This window comes from Nothobranchius furzeri, chromosome 6 (genome assembly GCF_043380555.1).
Source record: "Nothobranchius furzeri strain GRZ-AD chromosome 6, NfurGRZ-RIMD1, whole genome shotgun sequence".
In the NCBI taxonomy this organism is placed as follows: Eukaryota; Metazoa; Chordata; class Actinopteri; order Cyprinodontiformes; family Nothobranchiidae; genus Nothobranchius; species Nothobranchius furzeri.
The window spans coordinates 24,604,478-24,626,860 of NC_091746.1; the positions used below are offsets into that span (position 1 = coordinate 24,604,478).

The 22,383-nt window shown below is 45.6% G+C and overlaps 1 protein-coding gene across 1 annotated transcript in view; it reads left to right on the forward strand.

The window, feature by feature from the left end:
• The window catches only part of xylt1 (xylosyltransferase I), a 131,413-nt gene that overhangs the window by 75,701 nt on the left and 33,329 nt on the right, over nucleotides 1–22,383 (forward strand). Inside the window, exons 3-7 of the mRNA XM_015970805.3 lie at nucleotides 5,281–5,453; nucleotides 6,054–6,256; nucleotides 16,466–16,546; nucleotides 19,344–19,560; nucleotides 19,892–20,068. Coding sequence (XP_015826291.3) covers nucleotides 5,281–5,453; nucleotides 6,054–6,256; nucleotides 16,466–16,546; nucleotides 19,344–19,560; nucleotides 19,892–20,068 — 851 coding nt within the window. The remainder of the gene's footprint in view (nucleotides 1–5,280; nucleotides 5,454–6,053; nucleotides 6,257–16,465; nucleotides 16,547–19,343; nucleotides 19,561–19,891; nucleotides 20,069–22,383) is intronic.

A 22,383-nucleotide genomic window follows, 5' to 3' on the forward strand; every position in this document is an offset into this window, starting at 1 on the left:
TGTGTTTCGAGCGTTATCCGTTCTTTCATAATCCGTTGTCGAATTGTGATCAGCAGACGCTTTTCCGGTTCGCGCCTCACTTTTTTTTTACAGGAACGGCCCAAAACGATCTCCAAACACATGGATGTGTTGCTTCTTGATCATGTGATCTGTGACGTATGCGGATGAAGATCGGCTTCAGGGCTGAGATGTTTGTTGTCTCAGCGCGGGGGCTCGTTCCGATGCTCAAACAGTAAAAAAATGCAAATGACGACTTTAGTTGTCAATGGCAGTGAATGAGTTAACGTTCTTTATGTCCTCAAACATGAAGAGTTCCAGCTTGTAGCCTGGTTCAGGTTCATTCAGCCTTTAAGTTTTTACGACAAACATTAAAACGCCGTCTGCTGAAAGGACAGGTCCGTTGGCTGGGCAACCATCAGTTCTACAGCTGGTCACCTTTTTGGTAAATGAAGGATCCGGCGTCGGGTGCCGACACAAGCCTGGTGGTGTTGTGTGCAACACAGTTACACGCCCGTGTTGGAGCTTGGTTCTCGACTGCGTGTGCAGAACAGAAAAGTCCAAACAGGAACACATGAACTGTTGCACTCCTACACTGATGCTGGATGTCAGCGGTCAAAAATGGGCAAGGTTGAAGAGAATTGAGCAGCTGTTTAGTTCTATTGTCATCAAAACAAACCTGTTACTGGTTGTATCTTTGAATGTCACTTTGTGGCCGTCTTATGCAGCAGAAACGGTCCCGGAGACACGTTCTAATGTAGCTGCAGCTCTGCCTCTAACCTCTCAGATGAGCGGTTACGATGGAGAGCGTAAGAGCTCCAAGTCACACAAGATGATGGAGGACGGGAGCAGAGTGATAGAAGATGAAGGGGAGGCCGTTTAAAAGATTGATGGTGAGGGGAAGGATGATGGATGGTGATGAGTTTGAGAGGAAGTCGCTGTTTTTCTTTTTCTTGGTGATGATTCCTTCTCGTTCCCTCAGGTCGGCTCAGAAGAACCGCGCAGAAGGTTCCTCTGCAGACGAACACTTTGACTAAATCGACAGAAGTATTTTAACCCCACCACCACCACCACCACACACACACACACAGAATTGCTCATTAGTTCAGCTAGCTAGCATTGTGCACACTCTTGAAGTGCTTTGAGAAGCGACCGGCCAATTATCCGTGTGCAAAGCAAACCAGCGAATCTTCTTAGCTGGCCACCAATTACTGCTCAATCTGATATGGCCCACAGCGGATTTCCCTCAGCGCTGTCTCACACACACACACACACACACACATACACACACACTCAGCGTGAGTGAATGACAGAAGGCAGTTGGAGCCAAGGCCAGTCATGAAACAACCCCATTCCGGACTTCTGCCTTTAAACTTAAAACGACAGGAATATCTGAACTAAAGGAACTTTCGTGGAAAAACGACGGACACTCGCCTTTAACTTCAGTGTAATTACGAAACCACGATGGTTGAGGCTTCGTTTGTGTTTTCTCTAAATGCGCCCGAGGAAATAACAGCCCACATGTCCCTCAGCTTCTGCAGCGCAGACTCTTGGGACTCGAAGTCCTAAATGAAGGTCATCAATCTCCTCGTTTTGTGAACAAACATGTCTCGTAAGCTGTGTGTGCTGTAATAACTGATGATTAAAACGCCAGCAATAACTTTGATAATGATAAGCTTCAAATGGATTTCATTTATTGCTTCTTGTGACAGTGGCCTGATGGGGCGTGCGTGCTTCCACTCGTCATTCCTGCAAAGTCCAAAGCATCTTTGCTGAGTGTGTCTGAGACAAATGACGGCAGACTGTCAAAGCCGCTGCAGCGGGAGGGTCCCAGCAAAATGGCTGTCGGTGGGAGGAGAGTTCTGCTCAGTCTGACGAGGTTGACTTTGTTCCAACTCAATCGCATAATAGATGGATAAGTGACTCAGGGCTTGGTGCTTCTCCCTTTCCACCCAGATGGAATCAGATCACAACTCTTTCTAATCTTCCTGTTTCTTTGGGTTTTTTGTTCACACTAAATATTTTACAGAGAATAATAAATAAAACGAAAATATAAAAACATGAAATCTACTTCAGCTGGCTAAATAAATGACTAACTGGGAGTCGAACCTGCATCAGCTCCTGACAAAACGAGAGGAAAGGCAGGCGCTTGGGGCTACCAAAGCCACAACAACAGCACGCTTGTCTAAGACGCTGTTGGAGGTGTAATGAACTGAACTAGAGGAGCCGTGATGACACCAAACCCAGTAAGACGTTTTAACATTCTTTATTAGCCTGATGCTAATAGGAGGAGTTACCGGAGTAAAACTCAGGTACGGGCAGGGTCGAAGGCAGGCGAGGGTCGTGGTGGCAGGCAGAGTCCTTGGCAAGGGTCAGGCGTGGAAACGAGGTCAGGAGGCTTTGATCAGGCAGGATGTAAAAAGGCTGGAAGTTCTATTAGCAGAAGCGTTCAATAATCTGGCCGAGTGCTGGTAGCTGACTGTGGAATATATAGCTGGAGTGGCAGGTGTGTGGCATGAGCTTGATGGTGAGTTGGCTGTGGTTGCTGGGGAAACAGGGCTTGGCTGGAGCTTGATGAGGGGACTAGGTGTGATGCATGAAGGCTGATGAGGTGAATGATGGTGCATGGAGGTCAGGGCGCGGCAGGGTCATGACAGGAGGGACATTTTGTGCTAAGAGTTTTGACTGATAGATCTGTGTATCCACGTGCAGGGGCTGTCAGCAAGTTCCCAGCATGCACTACGGGGTGTTGCATTAGAGTAGGGTTGGGCAATAAATGGGAAATTTATCGTTATCAAAATTTCTGACTCTTATCTGGAAAATTTTCCCATGTCGATAATTGTAATAATAAAAAAATAAAAAAGTGTGTGTAGGTTGGCAGCGTTCATGTCCCTTTAAGAAGCTGTAGCACCTCGAGTCACTTAGAAATGTGACTCAACATAAAACACGTGACAGCCCCATCTAGTGGGCAACTGTTGTTTCTGCGCATTCCTGTAGTTATCGTCCACTTATCGTTATCGAGGTGAAATCCTCAATTTATCGTGATATTGATTTTAGGTCATACACAGTCAGCTTATGCTTGTATGCCAACTCAACCTGCATTGAACTAATTTCGGTCTGTAAATTTCAAGCTAGCTGTGAAAGAGGAGGGAGGAAGACGAACACAAATTAAGTGATTAGCGTAGCATTCAACCGTATGCTACGTCGGACTATTGTTTTAGCCTGTTGTAGCATTAGCGGGGGTGTGCTACTATTGCAAATACCGATTTCCTGCTGGTATTAGATGATTTATAAAATAGAGCGATTAGCAGGGAATGGTTAGAATCAGGTGCATCTCAGCAGGAACATGTTGAAAACATGCAGCCATAAGGGTCCTCCGTTAGTGCTACATGCTATTTATGTATGAGGCGTGCTTTCTACTCCTTCCAGACGGGGAGGAGGAGCAGGGAGCCATAGGTCATACTCAGAAACTCCTCCTCCCTTTGATGACATCACACTATGGACCACAGCTTTAAGCCTGATTCATGCTTCTCCGTCTCCTGGAGAGTGTTGCAAAGCTATTCCCCACCAGGACAACAGAGGGCGTAGCGCTGTTCTGTGGTATCCTGTCATGTATCGGTCCAAGATAGTGTGTTTATATTGTGCTTTTTTGTATAGAAGAGACTTTTTAACACGTACAAATTTGTCTCTCATCCTCCTCCACCTCTTCATGCGCTCCCCACCTCTAAACCCACGTTTCCTGTCATTTCCGTCCACAAATAAAACGCTTGCTGCGCATCTTTTCACTCCTCCAGTCACGGGGGAATTAAACGCTCATGTTTTTAGAGTTTTTTCGCGAGGTATTCTTCAAGTTGCTCCGTGTCTGCCGCTAGTTATCCTCGGCTCTCTTTGCAATGGCGGCGGTGTAGAGGACAGTGGGGTCCTGACCAATCACAAGCTTGCGTTGTCCGTCTCGACGGACGGATGTTTAGAAAAGAGAGCTCGACTCCGTGCATCCTTGCGGAGCTCTCCAGCAGGCCCGCAAGGACGGGTAATGGCGTTGCGTTATCTCCGCACTGACGCAGACGGAGAAGCATGAATCAGGCTTTAGATGTACATTACCACCAATGACGTTCCTTCACTTGGAGCTTGGTCTGTTGACTTGAAAATAATGGTTTCTGACAAATAAGTATTTAGTTTGAAGAGGTCATAATTTCAGGACATAACTTATTTCTTTGTCGTTAAATAAAAAAATGGGTCAAATGACTTTTTATGAATTGAAATGTTTAAAGAGCAAGTCCACCCCCAAATCAACTTTTTTTTTGCTGATAAACTATAAATGTGTCTAATTGTGCTGCAGACACGTGTGGTCAATAATTTGGCACTTCAGTGCATCTTAGCTAAAATTTAAATATTCTGCCTAAAACTGTCAGTGCTGCGCCGTCGTCAGGTAAAAACTCTGCAATGTATTTGAATTTAAATCTGCCACCGCTATTGGCTAAGAGCTATGCTATGATGTAAACTGGTACATTATGATGTCACAATGCCGTTGTGAGCATGTGTGTGTGTGTGTATTTGTTAGCGGCTCCGCCCTCTCGGTCTGCTAGGCAACAGCATTTGTTGCATTTTTCAAACATGAAGAGGGAGTGAAGTAAGTTTCTTGTAGGGGGTGACTTGCTCTTTAAGTTTAAGACTTGAACTTTACTTAACTGATAAGATTTGAGACCTAATTAGCAAAAATAATGACTTGGTGTCACTTTACACTTTATAGTTCCACATGCTAATCACCATATGAGTCCATAGAGATGCAAAACGGAGTGTGTTGTGAAAGTCTACCAGATAAACTTTGCATAAATCACTGTGGCATTTAGGAGACTGGCCTTACAGGAAGCCTCCACCATGAGCAAAATAATCATTTTCTAAACCTTTTTAACCAAAACACACATTTTAAAGCTAGAAAACACCTCTGTAATGCTGAAGGGTCGTAAAAATGCACATTTAATTGTAGTATTACATTTCTTTAACAATATGCTGATCATCCTGAAACCAGCCGTAATTGTGTTGCTTTCATACGTCGTGATTCTTTTGATAACTTGGTAAAAATAACATTAATTAGCATAAAGGATTATAATCAGATGTTTGCTTTAAAAAGTGATTAACGGTTAGTCTCTAACCGCTTTTATTAAATACCTGATTGGATTTAGTCACTCACCAGGAATAAGACATAATCCCTGGAACTTACCGAGGGAAAAGCCGTTGGTCTCGCTGCAGAATTGTGTAAAACTGCTGTTTACACCTGTGCAGGTAAAGTCAACGTGAACATCCAGTGGAACGAGGATTCTGCTGACGGCCTCCCATCCAAACCAGTGAGAATAGCGTTTGTTCTTGTGGTTCACGGACGAGCATCGCGGCAGTTCCAGCGCCTCTTCAAAGCCATCTACCACACGTCTCACTTTTACTACATACATGTTGACCAGGTGAGCCTGAAAGCCACTTCCTGCTGTGAAAGCTATGAAGTTTTATAAGTTTAGATTCTGTAAAGTGGTCCTAGAGGAAAAATCCACTTTCACCTCCCGTCCACCTTCATTCATAGTGAACTTAAAAACAAGCTTGTTGTTGTTGTTGTTTACAGCAGCTGGGGTGTGTGTGACCTGCTTTCCTCTGCAGAAATGGTTCCTTCTGAGAAAAGCTGGTTTATTACGTCGTAGTCAGGCACAGCGAGTAGTACAGCTGGTAGAGTGGGTTGTCCAGTAATCAGAAGGCCGCAGGTTCGATCCCGGCTCCCAATAGAATGCTGCACACACACACACACACACGCAGAGTTTTTAGCTTCAGGCAGCCTCATGAAGCCCTAATGCTAAGCCGGCCAATCAGGATGCAGCTCAGTGGGCGAGGAAAGCCAGTGGGGGGGGTTGTGTTTGGCGACACACCAGGGCTCCTGGGTCGTTATGAGCCCAACAGTTGTGCGAAATAAACTCTCTAGTCCACCGTTACGTCTTTATTTATTATTTATTATTTAGCAGTTTGAACCTCCCAACTTGAGAAAGAACAGTCATTTGTGTTTTTCTTTCTGTTAGCGCTCGAACTACCTGCACCGCCAGGCCCAGGCCTTGGCTTCCCTGTACTCCAACGTGAGGGTGACGCCGTGGCGCATGGCCACCATCTGGGGCGGAGCCAGTTTGCTGACAATGTACCTACGCAGCATGGCTGACCTGCTGGCCATGAGGGACTGGAGCTGGGACTTCTTCATCAATCTCAGCGCTGCCGACTACCCGATCAGGTAACAGATGACCTCTGACCTCTCTTCTCAACACGGGCCAGCTGAGGAAACCTTAACGAGAGAATAGTTACACGACTTCCTCGTCGAAAATCAGAGATCTTTATGTGGAAGATAGTTTCCTTACAACAAAAACGCTGCCTCTACAATACCATCGAGCTCTCAGCCAGCAGAGGAAATTCAATATGCTCCAGCAGCCCGAGCTCCTGCGGTCGCGCTGAGCTTTAAATACAGTCAAACCAAACAGATCAATGAGGCCGAACCGTGCTTTCTCCAACACCGTTCATTCATACGCTTTCTTCCACGCACCTGCTTCCTTGCTTGCACTAACTGAATGGGTTACATGTCATGCTGATTGCTATTTAATTGCCTAAGGTCAATGCCTATTGACTCCTCAGGTCTGTTGTGAACCGGATGGTCCGAAAGCCATCTCTCCTCCCAAAACATTCCCGCTTAGGAGGCTGTAAAGTGTAATTAGAAGCCAGAGTCTGCATGAGTGAGGCGTGGAGGCATGGAAATAGCCTTTTTCAGGAGAAAGTATGTGACTAGTATGAGTTTATAGTCCTTCTGGGAGATGAGGGTCTGCTGGGTTTTTGATGCAGCTCTGCAGCAGCCAATTAAAATCCTCCAATTAGGGAGAGAGTTATCTCCTCTGCACAGCCAGATGTCCACCAGCTGAATTAAGATGAGCTGTAATGGTCACTGGGTGGAAGAGATCTGATGTCTCCACAGCTGGAGCTGAGATGCTGAAGCAAATTTGGATTTAGGTCATGGGTGGGTTCGGTCTTATGCTCATCCGGTCAATGACTGGTGATGTCATCTATCCCACCGCACGCGTCAGAAGTCACAATCGTTCAGAGAGTCAGCACCTGTTTTTGTAAAGTTGGGCATTTTTATCTCATGTGAAAGGAGTGTGTGTGTGTGTGTGTGAAAGGAGTGTGTGTGTGTGTGTGGGGGGGGGGGGGTATTCTTCCCATTTTCTGGCTCCTCATTTGCATGGTGGTGATGTTGTTGAGAAAAAGGCTGACAGTGGTGGTTTTTAAGCCCCGTCTGTTGGGAAGCGAGACGATTGACGGAGCAAAAGAGGGAGCCGAGAGGAAGAAATGACAGGCAGAGCCAAAGGAGAGCGAATGAGCAGTTAGAGAGGAGGAATGAGAGGGAACTGTAAGTTTTGGATCCATGCAATATAAAAATATGGAAATTGCACTCTTGTATCATTGCTTAGCAAGTGCATTTCTAACCACAGCTTGGATTTAATCAAGTCTGCAATCGTGTGTTCTAATAGTTGAACTGGTCCTTTTCAAGTGTCAGGTCTGGGTTGGGGTCCCTGAGTGAAGCAGCACCAACGCTCGAGTGTCCTCCAGAAGCTCACAGGACTCCGTGAGTTCAGCACTGCATCATCATGAAACTCCTAACACAGAAAGATGTTGGAATAAGCAGACCCCCTACCCAAATGTCCACAGAGGACAGTCAAGCAGTTCCAACAAGAGGAAGTTCAGTCCAGCTCCTGAGCTTTGGTCCATCTAATAAACTGTTATTTATACTTAAATAGTCCAACGTGTGTTTTCACCAAGCCCCCACAATGTGGCTCAAAAATTGCAGTTCCACTCTCATCCACTAGGGGCTGGTGTCAGAAGCGAGCAAATCCTCATTGACTCCCATGTTAAAAATACCAATTTCACAGCAGAAATAAACATGTTTACAGCCTGGTGCCAAAACATGTTTTTGGTTTAAATGATCTAGTTTACACTCATGACAACTCTGAGGGGGGTGAATCGTTTTCTCACTCTTCTGTTTAAGTGTATTAAAAGCCTAAAATTCTGTATAATTAATGAGCATCAGACCCACGTGACCACAGAGCTAGCTCCGTGGAAAGGCCTTGGAAGAGTTGTGCGACACAACGAATCGATGACGCAATTCGTTGCCAATGCTTTTAGTAATCAATTTTCATCGAATTTATCGATTCGTTGTTGCAGCCCTGTGTGTGTATTCTGTTTTGGATATTTTTTGTGCAATTGTTGGACAAAATGATTTGCTGTGGCATTAATTGCACTAATAGAGCGTCCAAGGAGTCTCCACTTCATTTTTTTCGGTAAGTAAAATTATATTTATGTATCTTAGGTCACTGCCAAGCTGAGCTTAGATGTTAACATGTACTGCTTAACCATGAAATTTAAATGTAATAGGGTAAAACCCAGTGCATTTAACATAATGCTGCACTTTAGAAAATGGGTTGAAATATAACATGTTGGTGGAGCTGGGTTCCCACTATCGGCTTGTGGAGCTCTCGGGAGACCGATGTTTTCCACCCGTTCTCCCCTCCCCGCAGCTCGGCGCATCTCTGTCTGATCGCGGCTTCTGTCTGCTGCGTGGGCTGCCGGCTTGTGGAGCTCTGGGATGGAAACCTTTCCACCCGGTTGTCCCCAGCGGCAGCTCTGTGCTTCTCAGATCGCAGCGGAGCTTGTCTACTGTGCGGCTGCCGGCTTGTGGAGGTCTCGGGGGACCTCTGTGTTCCACCTGGTTTTACCCAGCGGTCAGCCCGGCATATCTCTGACTCAGAAGCTCTGGTGTTGTGCAGTTAACTCCGGTTGTAGCTAGGTTGCTACCTCCGTTAGCTTAGCTCCCACCTCCGCATTAGCTTTGGGTTAGCTTGTAGCTAGTTCGACCGGGTGTCCTCAGTTGATCCCAGCCTTTCCCTCAGCTCCACCTCTCTTCCCTTTTGTGGAATTGTCTGGGCTTGACGGAACCTGTGACACGGTCAAATTGGCGGTGGTGGCCACCTCCCATTTGGCCTCAAAAATGTGTTATTGGAGTCTATGGAAACCCATTGTCCAATATTTATATGTCGATGGTTTTCACAAAGACTTTTAGAGATAAACATGAAAAGTTTATGCTGATCAACCTGACAGACGGCGTCTGTTCTTCAACACGAGTGCTTGGAGTTTGTCAGAACTTGTAGGTTTTTTTAAGCCACCCTCGTCTTGAAGATCAACCTGAAGTTTCCAAATGGATGAAGGTCTGGGGAGTTTTTCGATCATGAACCCAAATTTTGATGTTTAGCTCTCTAAGCCTCTTAGCTCCGGCCCGGCGCTCCATCGAGCCGGAGAGACGGACTTTTTGAAACCATCCTTGGATGGTTGGGAGGGGTTCCTCCTGGAGAATGCTTAGGCACCATGTTTTCAGGAGTCTTACTGTGAGTGAGTCCACTTCTGTGGCTGAGAGCCCCCCCCCCACCTGAATGCTTTACACTACTGCACCCTCTGATGACTTCTGGAGTTTATGCAACCTGCCATCACAACAGCAGAGGCAGAAAACCTGGTGACAGTCTAAATGTTGGGCCCCTGCTTAACTTTTCCTCTAAAGATGCACTAATTTTACTCACAGAACGGGGCTTTATTGTGAATGAACTGCAGTGTTTCAGTCAGGAATTTGGGGGGCTCCCCTGCTCTGGACAGCCTGACTATTTCTGTTGTTATCAATGGGAGTGGAGACGAGCATTACTTCCCCTCTAATTCCCCGATAAAGTCGGTCCTGCCGCATGGACGGCTTTGAAAGGCAATCTCAGAGCCCCTGACACCAGCAGAGGGGGGACCACAGAGGGGTGTAGTGTGTGTGCGCGCGCGCGCGTGCGTGCGTGCGTGCGTCACTCCAAACAGGCTAGAAGATGAGTTGCATGATTTTTGTGTTGGGGAGCTCTTTCCCAGCTTAATCTATGCACCCTTCTTGATTTTTAGCCTTTTAAATCAGTTGAAAAGACTTTCTGGTGCTTTTAAAAGTTTCAGCTTTGTGAGGCATTGACGGGCAATGACTAATCTGTATCACTTGGTATTTGTGTCTGGTAGAAGTATTGCAAACTGGCGTTTAGCCTCATTCCTGCAGTGGAAGTGGGTGTCCTAGCCTTCACCAAGGGAGCATCTCACCAGACTGACCAACAGCAGTGCCTGTAATTATTAGACACCCAAACACCAGATCCCAGATGTCCAGACATGACAGTTTCCCGTCACAGTTGAGCCATACCCTTATTTTAGTCGCCCACGTCTCCCAAAGTCTTTCTGGCTCACGGAAAACTAACTGTGAAGAGTTCCAGGTGAGTGTTAGACACCAGTAAACACACGTGCTCGGCCCTGTGGCTCACCAGGGGAAATAGTGAACCTTCAGAAATGTTTCTAGACATTTCCAAACTAAATCCTTGTAGGTTACTAAGATCGCATATCTCCTATGTCGCTTGCTTACGTTTTAAACACTTTCTTTGCAAAATTGAAGTAATTTAAGTTAGTAAACAGAAAAGTTCTGTGTTTATTTTGTCTCCAACAGCAGCTGAGTCTTGTTCTCCCTAAGCGCGACGCTAAGATGTGTGTATTAGTTCATAAAGTATTTGTTATTTTCCTGTATGCTGCAGCTATGTGATTAAACATTGAGAAAGAGCTTCAGATAAGAAAAGCAAAGCTTGGGTGAAGTTGTTTGTTAGCTGCTAGCTACATGTAGCTATGTGTTGTTAGCTGCTAGCTACACGTACCTACGTGCTGTTAGCTGCTAGCTACACATAGCTACATGCTATTAGCTGCTAGCTACAGATAGCTACGTGCTGTTAGCTGCTAGCTACACATAGCTATGTGTTCTTAGCTGCTAGCTACACGTGCTGTTAGCTGCTAGCTACATGTAGCTAAGTGCTGTGAGGACAGCAAACGATCAGTACAGTACACAGGGCAAATTTATACCCTACAAGTTGTGTCAAATAATCTAACATATCTCTAAAACTTGACCTCAGATCTGTCCTGTTTTATTTTGAGAGACAAGAGAAGTAGCTGAAGAGTCTGATGTATAGCACAAGTATGGTATGCAAAAGGGTCATTAAAAGACTGAAAACTAATACAGATATTTTCTGAGGTTATACTTTTATTGCCAATATTAATGGTAGAGCGATAATGTCGGACATCCCTAATTAAACCGTTGTTAAGAGGCATGAAAAACGTGTTTTATGCAAGATTGTTTTCCACATTTCTAATAGCGGCTTTAAAAGTAAATGTTTATCACAGTTTAGCAACCAGGCTTGGTGGCACCAGTTCACATAACTTGGTGTGAGTGAGTGAGTGAGTGAGTGAGTGAGTGAGTGAGTGAGAGAGAGAGAGAGAGAGAGAGAGAGAGAGAGAGAGAGAGAAAACACCGCTGTGGGACAGAGCTGGCAGTAAGCAAACTACACCCAGTGGACAGGGTGACCACTCAGGTGGCAAATCTGGAGCTTGACATGAATTCCCCCGGTGTGTGTGTGTGTGTGTGTGTTGCATTGTCGGTGTGCATACTAACAGATACACAACGTGTGCCGGGAAAGTCGAGACAGAGCACATCATCAGTCAGGCTTTATGGCTCAAGACCTCCTAAGATAAGCCCCCCAGGCTGTGAAATTGCTCCTTCAAGGGAAAATGACATTAATATGCACTTGTCCCTCCCCCCACTGATCCTTGAGCCTCGCTGCTCTTTTAGAAAGACAAGCCAAGCCATCATGAAAGGCTCTGCTGCAGATGAAATGTTAGAGGCATCGACTGGGGCACAGCCTGCAGAGCAAAGCTTTTAGCCTGTCTAGCCTGTGTATGAGGACGCAGACTCCTCTACAGTGTTAGAGCAGCATGGAGTCATTCATCACAATCACGGATAGCACATTCTTTTGTATAATCCTAAATAGCTCTAAAGCCTGAAGGGAGCGGAGGACTGATACTGGGAAGGGCCGAGGTCTTTAATTGATCGGTACGCGACTCAAAGCCCTTCATAGTTTGCTTTCCAACCTCAAACATCTCTGTAACATTTATGTCCCCCTTCTGCTCAGGAATGTGTTTGTGTTATTGTTCCTTCAATTGGATTTCTGACATGATGTAAGGGGGAACGTTTCTCTGTGCACACAGAAAATGGAAGATTTATGGGTTTGGTCATGCAGCATTATAAATACTTTGAGGCCAGCAGCGATTCAGGATGCAGTTTTCATAGTTGTAATGTGGAAATGTGAAACCTCAAATGCAGAGAAAAGCTTCTGTTTCCTCGCGTCTCCTCTTCGGATCGAGCTCCTATTTTTTCCTGATGAGGAGCAAATCCAAAATCTGCTGAAAGGTTGGCAGATCTGGATGTACATCATCTGTTTTCACTCGCTTTGAAGCAGCAACAGGAGCTCAAACACAGGGACTGATGAAGGACCCCATCACTCACAGAAACGGGCCTAAATACATTTTCCAGGCTCTTAAAGTCTTTTTTATCTGTTATTTTAGAGTCAAACTGAAATTTAGGTCAGAGATAAAAAAATTTTATCATGTGTCAAGTCAGAATTACAACTAAGTATCCCTGGATCACACAGAAGATGATGAGCTAAAGTAGGAAGTAACTTTAAACGTGTGGAACTCTGAAAAACCATGTTTTAGTGATTATGTCTGATTCTAACGCGTCACTCTGAGTGCTTCATGCAGGCTGAACATGAAAATAGTCTCCTGCAGCAGCTTCTGGTAGAGAATAGTCTCCTACACCTATCTCCTGCAGCAGCTTCTGGTAGAGAATAGTCTCCTACACCTATCTCCTGCAGCAGCTTCTGGTAGAGAATAGTCTCCTACACCTATCTCCTGCAGTAGCTTCTGGTAGAGAATAGTCTCCTACACCTATCTCCTGCAGCAGCTTCTGGTAGAGAATAGTCTCCTACACCTATCTCCTGCAGTAGCTTCTGATAGAAAATAGTCTCCTACACCTATCTCCTGCAGCAGCTTCTGGTAGAAAATAGTCTCCTACACCTATCTCCTGCAGCAGCTTCTGGTAGAAAATAGTCTCCTACACCTATCTCCTGCAGCAGCTTCTGGTAGAAAATAGTCTCCTACACCTATCTCCTGCAGTAGCTTCTGGTAGAGAATAGTCTCCTACACCTATCTCCTGCAGCAGCTTCTGGTAGAAAATAGTCTCCTACACCTATCTCCTGCAGCAGCTTCTGGTAGAAAATAGTCTCCTACACCTATCTCCTGCAGCAGCTTCTGGTAGAAAATAGTCTCCTACACCTATCTCCTGCAGCAGCTTCTGGTGGAAAATAGTCTCCTACACCTATCTCCTGCAGCAGCTTCTGGTGGAAAATAGTCTCCTACACCTATCTCCTGCAGCAGCTTCTGGTGGAAAATAGTCTCCTACACCTATCTCCTGCAGCAGCTTCTGGTAGAAATTAGTCTCCTACACCTATCTCCTGCAGCAGCTTCTGGTAGAGAATAGTCTCCTACACCTATCTCCTGCAGTAGCTTCTGGTAGAAAATAGTCTCCTACACCTATCTCCTGCAGCAGCTTCTGGTAGAGAATAGTCTCCTACACCTATCTCCTGCAGTAGCTTCTGATAGAAAATAGTCTCCTACACCTATCTCCTGCAGCAGCTTCTGGTAGAAAATAGTCTCCTACACCTATCTCCTGCAGTAGCTTCTTGTAGAAAATAGTCTCCTACATCTATCTCCTGCAGCAGCTTCTGGTAGAAAATAGTCTCCTACACCTATCTCCTGCAGCAACTTATGGTTGAAAATAGTCTCCTACACCTATCTCCTGCAGCAGCTTCTGGTAGAAATTAGTCTCCTACACCTATCTCCTGCAGCAGCTTCTGATAGAAAATAGTCTCCTACACCTATCTCCTGCAGCAGCTTCTGGTAGAGAATAGTCTCCTACACCTATCTCCTGCAGTAGCTTCTGGTAGAAAATAGTCTCCTACACCTATCTCCTGCAGCAACTTATGGTTGAAAATAGTCTCCTACACCTATCTCCTGCAGCAGCTTCTGGTAGAAAATAGTCTCCTACACCTATCTCCTGCAGCAGCTTCTGGTAGAAAATAGTCTCCTACACCTATCTCCTGCAGCAGCTTCTGGTAGAGAATAGTCTCCTACACCTATCTCCTGCAGTAGCTTCTGGTAGAAAATAGTCTCCTACACCTATCTCCTGCAGCAGCTTCTGGTAGAGAATAGTCTCCTACACCTATCTCCTGCAGTAGCTTCTGATAGAAAATAGTCTCCTACACCTATCTCCTGCAGCAGCTTCTGGTAGAAAATAGTCTCCTACACCTATCTCCTGCAGTAGCTTCTTGTAGAAAATAGTCTCCTACATCTATCTCCTGCAGCAGCTTCTGGTAGAAATTAGTCTCCTACACCTATCTCCTGCAGCAGCTTCTGGTAGAAAATAGTCTCCTACACCTATCTCCTGCAGCAGCTTCTGGTAGAGAATAGTCTCCTACACCTATCTCCTGCAGTAGCTTCTGGTAGAAAATAGTCTCCTACACCTATCTCCTGCAGCAGCTTCTGGTAGAGAATAGTCTCCTACACCTATCTCCTGCAGCAGCTTCTGGTAGAGAATAGTCTCCTACATCTATCTCCTGCAGTAGCTTCTTGTAGAAAATAGTCTCCTACATCTATCTCCTGCAGCAGCTTCTGGTAGAAAATAGTCTCCTACACCTATCTCCTGCAGCAGCTTCTAGTAGAAATTAGTCTCCTACACCTATCTCCTGCAGCAGCTTCTGGTAGAGAATAGTCTCCTACACCTATCTCCTGCAGTAGCTTCTGATAGAAAATAGTCTCCTACACCTATCTCCTGCAGCAGCTTCTGATAGAAAATAGACGGTGAAACTCTAGGATAGAAAATCCTGACAGATCTACGTCACACTGTCACTAACATTCATGGACTCACCCATCTGGACTCACGACGGGGAAGGCTTTTGTTGTTGGTTTAGTCCAGGAAACAGCAGAGAACGTGTCGGCTAGTAGAAGCTAACCGTTAGCATTAGCAGCCCCACCGCACAGCAGAACTCCTCCAGGCTTGTGTTACTGGTGGAGATAATACATCAGCGTTGCAGACGAAACAGAGTCAGTGGTAGAGCTGTGTTGCTGTTAGCCAATCAGAGGAGAGACGTCCACATATCAGGAAGTAAGACTCCAGATCCTGCTGTTTTCTGCTTCGGCTCACTTCTAGTTCCAGAAACAGGAGCCCCAGAGGTTTTTTCCCCAGAGAACAACTTATGAGTCATTCATTTATGCTAGCTGCCGATGTGTTGACTGAACAAATGAAGCATATCTTTAAAGCAGGGGGCATTAAAGGGGCATTATGGACGTTTGACAGCCAAAACATGTACAGAAATAATAAATGTCTTCTTCATACATTCTCCTGCAATGCCCTGGTCCTGTAGAATGAGCCCTGGCGTTTTTACTGTGATTGCCTGTTTTTCTGTAAAATCACAGAAAAAGAGAGATGCTCGGGTCGAGCAGGCTGCTTCATGCGCGTTCACGCTCAGGCATCGCCCGTAGCATTTGCTATCCGTAGCTTTAGCAGCAGAGAGGTAGTGCCACTTTGTCGCTGTTCCTAATGCCTAGTGATGAACCTAGCTACATTTCTGAGGACCCTTAGCTACTTTCTTCTAGATATTTCCTGCAAATTAGCAACAAAATAGCCATTTACGCTCCGAACTGTTCTTTGAACGTTGTTTCAGGTGTCATCAAGGATATAAATGTTACAGATACAAAAGATGACACTGGTGCTTTAGCTCGCCTAGTAAGACGGCGGACTCTTGTGCCGAGGACCCGGGTTCGATTCTGGGTGTGAACATAGTTTATTTGAAGTTTCTTTTTTACATTAATGGTATATTTTTTTACAGTAAGATGCCCACATTTTTATTTGAGACTTGCCGATCGGCATTGAATTCACAGATAAAAAAGATGTGGGTTCAAATTTCATTTTGGAACAATTTTTCAAGCAAGGGAAGGGAATGATCTGAGCATGCAGGAGGACTGACCCATCATAAACCTTTGTCGGCTGTGCTGAAGAGAAAGGTACAGAACCAAATTATTTAATTAATTAGCTGCACGTTCTCCTGTCCTCTGTCCTCCGGGCCACACACACACACACACACAGACACGGGACTGTCTCAGCTGTTATTTTCGTTAAGGAGTGTGCACGTACAGCATGCGCGCCTCGTGCATGAGCCTACTATTGAAGCTGCCGTTACGCTTTTGGCCTGAGGGGGCAATCGCGAGCATAAAAATTCTAAACTCCGTAAAGTCCCTTTAAAGATGTGCAAATGACTGCATTATGTGTAATTTTGACTTTACACCACATGTGCTGCAACTGGGCTGTGAAAGGATTCCTCCAGAAGTCATTACACCTACAAGTCGTGCTGCAGAGTCCGCTTCCCCAGATGTTCCCAGTCTAATATGTCACTCTCTTTCCTTGTAGGGACAACAACCAGCTGGTGGCCTTCCTGTCCAAATACAGACGCATGAATTTCATCAAGTCTCACGGCAGGGACAATGCAAGGTAAGATGCACATTTTAAAATTTTATTTTCACCTCCCCCGCAGCAGCTCGCTCTTCTTCTTTACTCGCAGCACCTTTAGAGCACTCCTGCCAGCAGCGTGGACACTGAATCATAACACAATTAGCTCCCATCTGTGGGCTTCATTAATTAACCTTCTTGGCAGGGCAAGCTAGCAAGGTCTCTGCCAGAGTCTATCGATGCTGACGGCACCCTGCTTTCTGCCCCGTCACACCCTGGTGGCAAACCAGTCACCACGTCACGGTGTGGGTAAAAATACCCCCACAGCTCAGGAAACAATGTCCTGCAAAGATGCATGACTCAGCAGTACCTTCTTGTGTTTACAGTCACTTTCTTTTATTCGGTGCACCAGTGGGCGGTGAGAGAAGCTGCTGTGTCCTTTTTAAAAACAACACTGCTGTGTGCATGTTCAGAAGGCAAATTAAAAACCTTCGTGATGACATTTACTCTGCAGACGTGTGTGAGCAGCTAGTTTAGGGCATGAGCAGTCATTTAGAGGGAGCAGCCTGACCTGGCTGGCCTGAGTCTGACTCCCTCCTCTAATACCTGATCTGTTTGCAGGAGTAACACAAGCCTGTGTGTGTGTGTGTGTGTGTGTGTGTGTGTGTGTGTGTGTGTGTGTGTGTGTGTGTGTGTGTGTGCAGAGTGTCGCTCCTACTGCACTCGTTTTTCATCCTAATCTCTGGTTTAGGAGCATCTTAATAAATCTCATTAAAAATGTCAAATATCTTTAACTAAAGTGCGTTAAAATGGCAGACCTGCTAACCTGTACGCATTTTGCATAGCCAGTACGCACTTTGGCATCTATTTACGCTGGTACGACTCACCCCTCTAAGCTACGCAAAAAGCTGCAGATACGTGAGTTGACTTCTGTGGCAAATATGCTCGTGTGGTACTCGTGTCTGACATCACGACTCGGCGGCGCGGTGAACAAGTTTAAGCCAATCATCGTAGAGAAGCAGAGAAAAACCAGAGCTAACTATCCTGCCTAGCCTATAGCGTAACACCCCCGCCCCCCTCCTCCCTGCCGTGTGTGTGTGTGTGTGCGCGCGCGCGAGTGTGTCAGCAGGCCGGTCCGGCCGTCTTTTGGTGAATGTGAACGCATAACGTTACTTTCACTGTTGAATATTCAAGCCGATATCTGAGTGAAAAAAATAATAATAATTTGCGACTAAAGAGAAAGAGGCAGCTGTGTGTGTGTGTGTGTGTGTGTGTGTGTGTGTGTGTGTGTGTGTTTTATCCATTGCAGATAGATTTGGCCTGTATATAAGGAGGAATGTGATTATTTATACAGTTTATTATGCAGCCATTATATTTTTTCGCAGCTCGTTTTGCAGCTCATGCTACGGCAGATGAGGGAGAAGCAGACAGGGAGGGATTGGTTAGCAGACCTGCCAAAGAGAAGAGGGTCCATGTGTCTCAGAAGTTTTTGTCCAAATATCAAGAACAGTGGCCATGCTTGCGGCCCTCTAAACAACCTCACCGTGCATTTTGCACAATCGGCAATTGTGAAGTGTACATCAGTCACCAGGGGGCTGCAGGTAATTAGTGAATTAGCCCTGGTGATGTGTGCATATGTGCTTTAATCCAATTTAATATTACATTCTTGAGAACAGAAACACCTATTGCAATTTACAAAATAAATAATTACCATTAATATAATAGTTATTTTTATTAATTTGTATTGAAATAATTTAATGCAAGTAACTTGTATAAGCACAAATATTATACAAGGAAACTTTAGAGTTTTATTGTTTAATATTAAAAAACATGATACTTTGGAGTCAGGTCAAACTGTAAAAATGTCTATAACCTTACTAGTCAAAATAAGAACTATGAACGCGTGTGTGTGTGTGTGTGTGTGTGTGTGTGTGTCTGTGTGTGTGTGTGTGTATAAAATTTTCCATCCAGTGAATGGGGAGATTACAGCGTGAAAAGCAATGGAGTTGCAAAAGTCCGTGAAAAAACGCCGCACAAGTGCTATTCAAAAACTTTTGGCAAGGTTGGCAGGTCTGAAATGAGCTAAAAATAAAACCTGGGTCACTATGGTTGACATTTAAAGATTGTAGGAATGCCCACCGTCCACCACCTTCTTTAGACAAACTGTGGGAAAAAAGGGTTTCTGCCAGATTTTGCGTAAAATGCAATTGTGTGCAATATTGCATGACCTCATGCTCGTAATGTGTGACTCTCAGCTAACATGGTTCCTTAGATCAACAGCTGAGTTAGCTAGCTGTGGGGGCGATCCTGACTGAATTAGCTCCTAAAGCTACTGAGTTGGATGTAAATCCTGTCGTTACTTTTTAACCCCCCCCCCACACACACACACACTGTCCTAATGGGTGACCCCGCCAGGACAGTTGACCATTTAGCAGGATTGATGGTTTATCCCTTGAGGTCCATGTGACAGGGGGAGGTGGTGCTCACTCCTCACCCCTGTCACATGGACCCAAGGGATAAACCATCAGTCCTGCTAAATGGTCAACTTTCCTGGCGGGGTCACCCATTAGGACAGCGGGGGGGTTAAGAGATGTTTCCGCTGAAACTACAGACAATTACCCCGGGCTAAATACAAACATTATGGTCCTCCTGGTGCATTTCTGATAATAAATCAGTTTGCCGGAAGAAAAAACAGAAGAACCTGTTTGCTGTTTCTGATGAGGTAAACTGTTATGATTATGTAAACTTAAGGCTCAGAGAGCTTTAGAAGCAGTCCTGAATGAAGCCTTGTTTCCAGTAATCAGCTGTTTAAACCACCTCTTTGTGATTTGGCCACCAGGTTTATCCGTAAGCAGGGTCTGGACCGCCTGTTCTTTGAGTGCGACACTCACATGTGGAGGCTGGGTGACCGGAAAATCCCCAACGGCATCTCCGTGGACGGCGGCTCCGACTGGTTCCTGCTCAACCGCCCGTTTGTTGAATATGTGATCAACTCCGAGGACGACCTGGTGACCAACATGAAGCGGTTCTACGCTTATACCCTGCTGCCTGCTGAGGTAGCGCGCGCACACACACACACACACACACACACACACACACACACACACACTGACAGATGAGGCTTTTACAGGTTCACAGCTTTTTTTCAGCTCCAACAAACACTGCTTTGTACTTTCACTGCATCATTTATTAAACACAAACACTAAATTCTGGTCTCACTGGTGACTCACTGGTGATGGGAGGATGCCGAGTAAAAGTGAAATCTGTGAGGGGAAATTGAAGGTTTATCACGAGGGACTGTTAATCTTTGCTTTCCTCCTGCGAATTGGATGACGGGAGAAAACCAGTGGTTAGTCTTTATTTGTCTGGATGTTTCTCACTTCCCAGTCGTTCTTCCACACCGTGCTGGAGAACAGCGCCCACTGTGAGACCATGGTGGACAACAACCTGCGCATCACCAACTGGAACCGTAAGCTGGGCTGTAAGTGTCAGTACAAGCACATCGTGGACTGGTGCGGATGCTCGCCCAATGACTTCAAGCCCTCAGACTTCCACCGCCTCCAGGTAAAAACATACAAGACCAACCAATAATTCACTTCAATTATTCTTTTTCTGTTGATAATTAAGTGATCTCAATGTTATCTACAAATCTACTGGATCACAAGGATGCTCTATGCTTCTAATGGTTCTGTGGAAATGCCGATGGCTGTAGGTTAATAACGTAAAACAAGTGCTGCACACCTGAAACCAGGGAAGAGAAGCACTGCTGTCTGCTCTCGGTCAGACGCGTCAGCAGCGTGCGACAGGGGAGGACATGAGATGGTTCCTGTGATGTAAGTCTCACAGCCTAACTGGGGGGAGTGGTGTGGTTAGACGCCTGAACCGCCCGTTCTGCAGCTGTCGCACGTTGATGACACGTTTAGCCGTGACCTGACAACGGTGCCATCTGCTTAGTCGCTCCTATCCGAGAGCGTTTTTTCAGCTGGAGGTCCATGAGGGAGCTTTTCCTGAGACCTTTGGTTTGTTTAGTCAGAATGACGGTTTTTTGTTTGAAGCCTGTCTGACATGTTTTCCTGAGACCTGCTCACTAGGGTTGGACATCGTTTGAATTTGAACGATTCCAATTCCTCGTTTCGATTCCGGTTCCTATCGATTCCCGATTCTTTCAAGACGTGACATGTTCAACATGAGCCAGCTAACCACAGGTCCTACTTGATGAAATAATCTGAACTTCAACATGAATTTTAACTCTATGAACAACAACATCACCTTCATTTAGACAGAAACATGTTTTGGAGAAAAAAAGAAAAAGACTTGCAGCACAACCAGTGTGTTTGTTTCTGACCACAACCAAAGTGTGGAAGAAGCCTCTGGGATGAGAGGCTAAATGTCTCCAACACATCCAGAAACGTCCAGCTGTTTTCAGCTAAAACTCTCAGGATGATCATGTCCAGGATGACGGAGAACTACACCTCCATGCTGCAGCAGCATTCAGTCAGAACAGGAAGTGAAACTTAAATGTAGCTGCTGTCGGTAACAATCTAACAGATTTTAAACATTAAAACTCAACAGAAATAGTTCAGAAAGGAACTTAAAATGTTATTTATTATTATTATTATTATTATTATTATTATTATTTATTGTGGCCGAAGCTGGTGTGGTCCACCACAGAGAAGCTGCTCTAGCATGATGACTTTAATTATTCTACAGGTTATTGTTCAGCCTTCTGACGCACACACACACACACACACACACACACACGAGTGTTGGTGAGCGGCTGCGTCTGACTGCTGACGCTCCGTGTGTGTTTTTATTTCTGCAGTGAGACAAACTCACCTCACACCGCCCAGAGTTTGTTATTTAAAGCTTCTTTTAAATCCACCGTGTTGACGTATTTAACACGTTTCCTCTACGCTGCAGGAGTTAAAGTTGACATCACGGAGTAAAAGTTCGGCAGACGCGTTTGTTTATATCTGGGGGGGGGGGGGGGGGGGGGGGGGGGCTCGTGCTGCACACAGACAGCTGGTGTGATCAGCTCTGAAAAGCCTTGATCACAATTGCAGATCACGTTTATTTTTCACGGAGATCGGCCGCGGATTCCTCTTCCGGTCAGCGTTCTAGGAATCGAGAAAAAAAATACTTTGAACGAATCCGGGAAAAACTCACAGTTGGTCCCGGTTCCAGTCGATGCTCGATGCCCAACCCTACCAGTGCTCACCAATCAGCAGGTTTGTTTTTAGAAACTTGGGAAGCAAAAGTGTATTTTTATAACAACGGTGTAACGAAACAGCTGTGAAGTAAGACGTCTCTAAAACAAAGTGCTGCTTTGTTTCTTAGCCGGTTTGAAGGTCCCGGCCTTCAGAGCTTATGCCGTGTGTTCCCTCGGCACTCATGGTCAATAAAAGCGAAGTTTTTGTCTCGATTAGTGAGACCCCCGAGTTGCTCTGCGTGCACGCGAGTGAGGAAGTGGAGCTTTAACCAGCTTAACCAGAACCTCAGAGCGGGGTTTCCTTCATTGTCTGACTTCGAAGGGCCTCCTCAAAAGTAAAAGTTTCTGTGCAAAAATGATTCCAAACGTTCCACAAGAGCCCAGCATCACTTTCATGCTTCTTTTCTAAATCTGTCTTGTTCTCCACACAGCAGCCATCGTGCTGACCTTACGTTCTGCCTTTGCCAAACCCGGCTGTCTCGCAGATCGGTGCCAGCGTATTACCCAGAGTTCCCTGGCACCGCCGCCGGGTCTGGTTGGCACTCAGCATGGTGTCGGTGGAGTCTGACCCTGGGAACAAAGCAGCATTTCCAGAAGCCAACCAGATCCTGTTATTAAAACAAATTCATATCCCATTAAGGAGTGCCCTAGTAGATTTGTTAAGGAACGA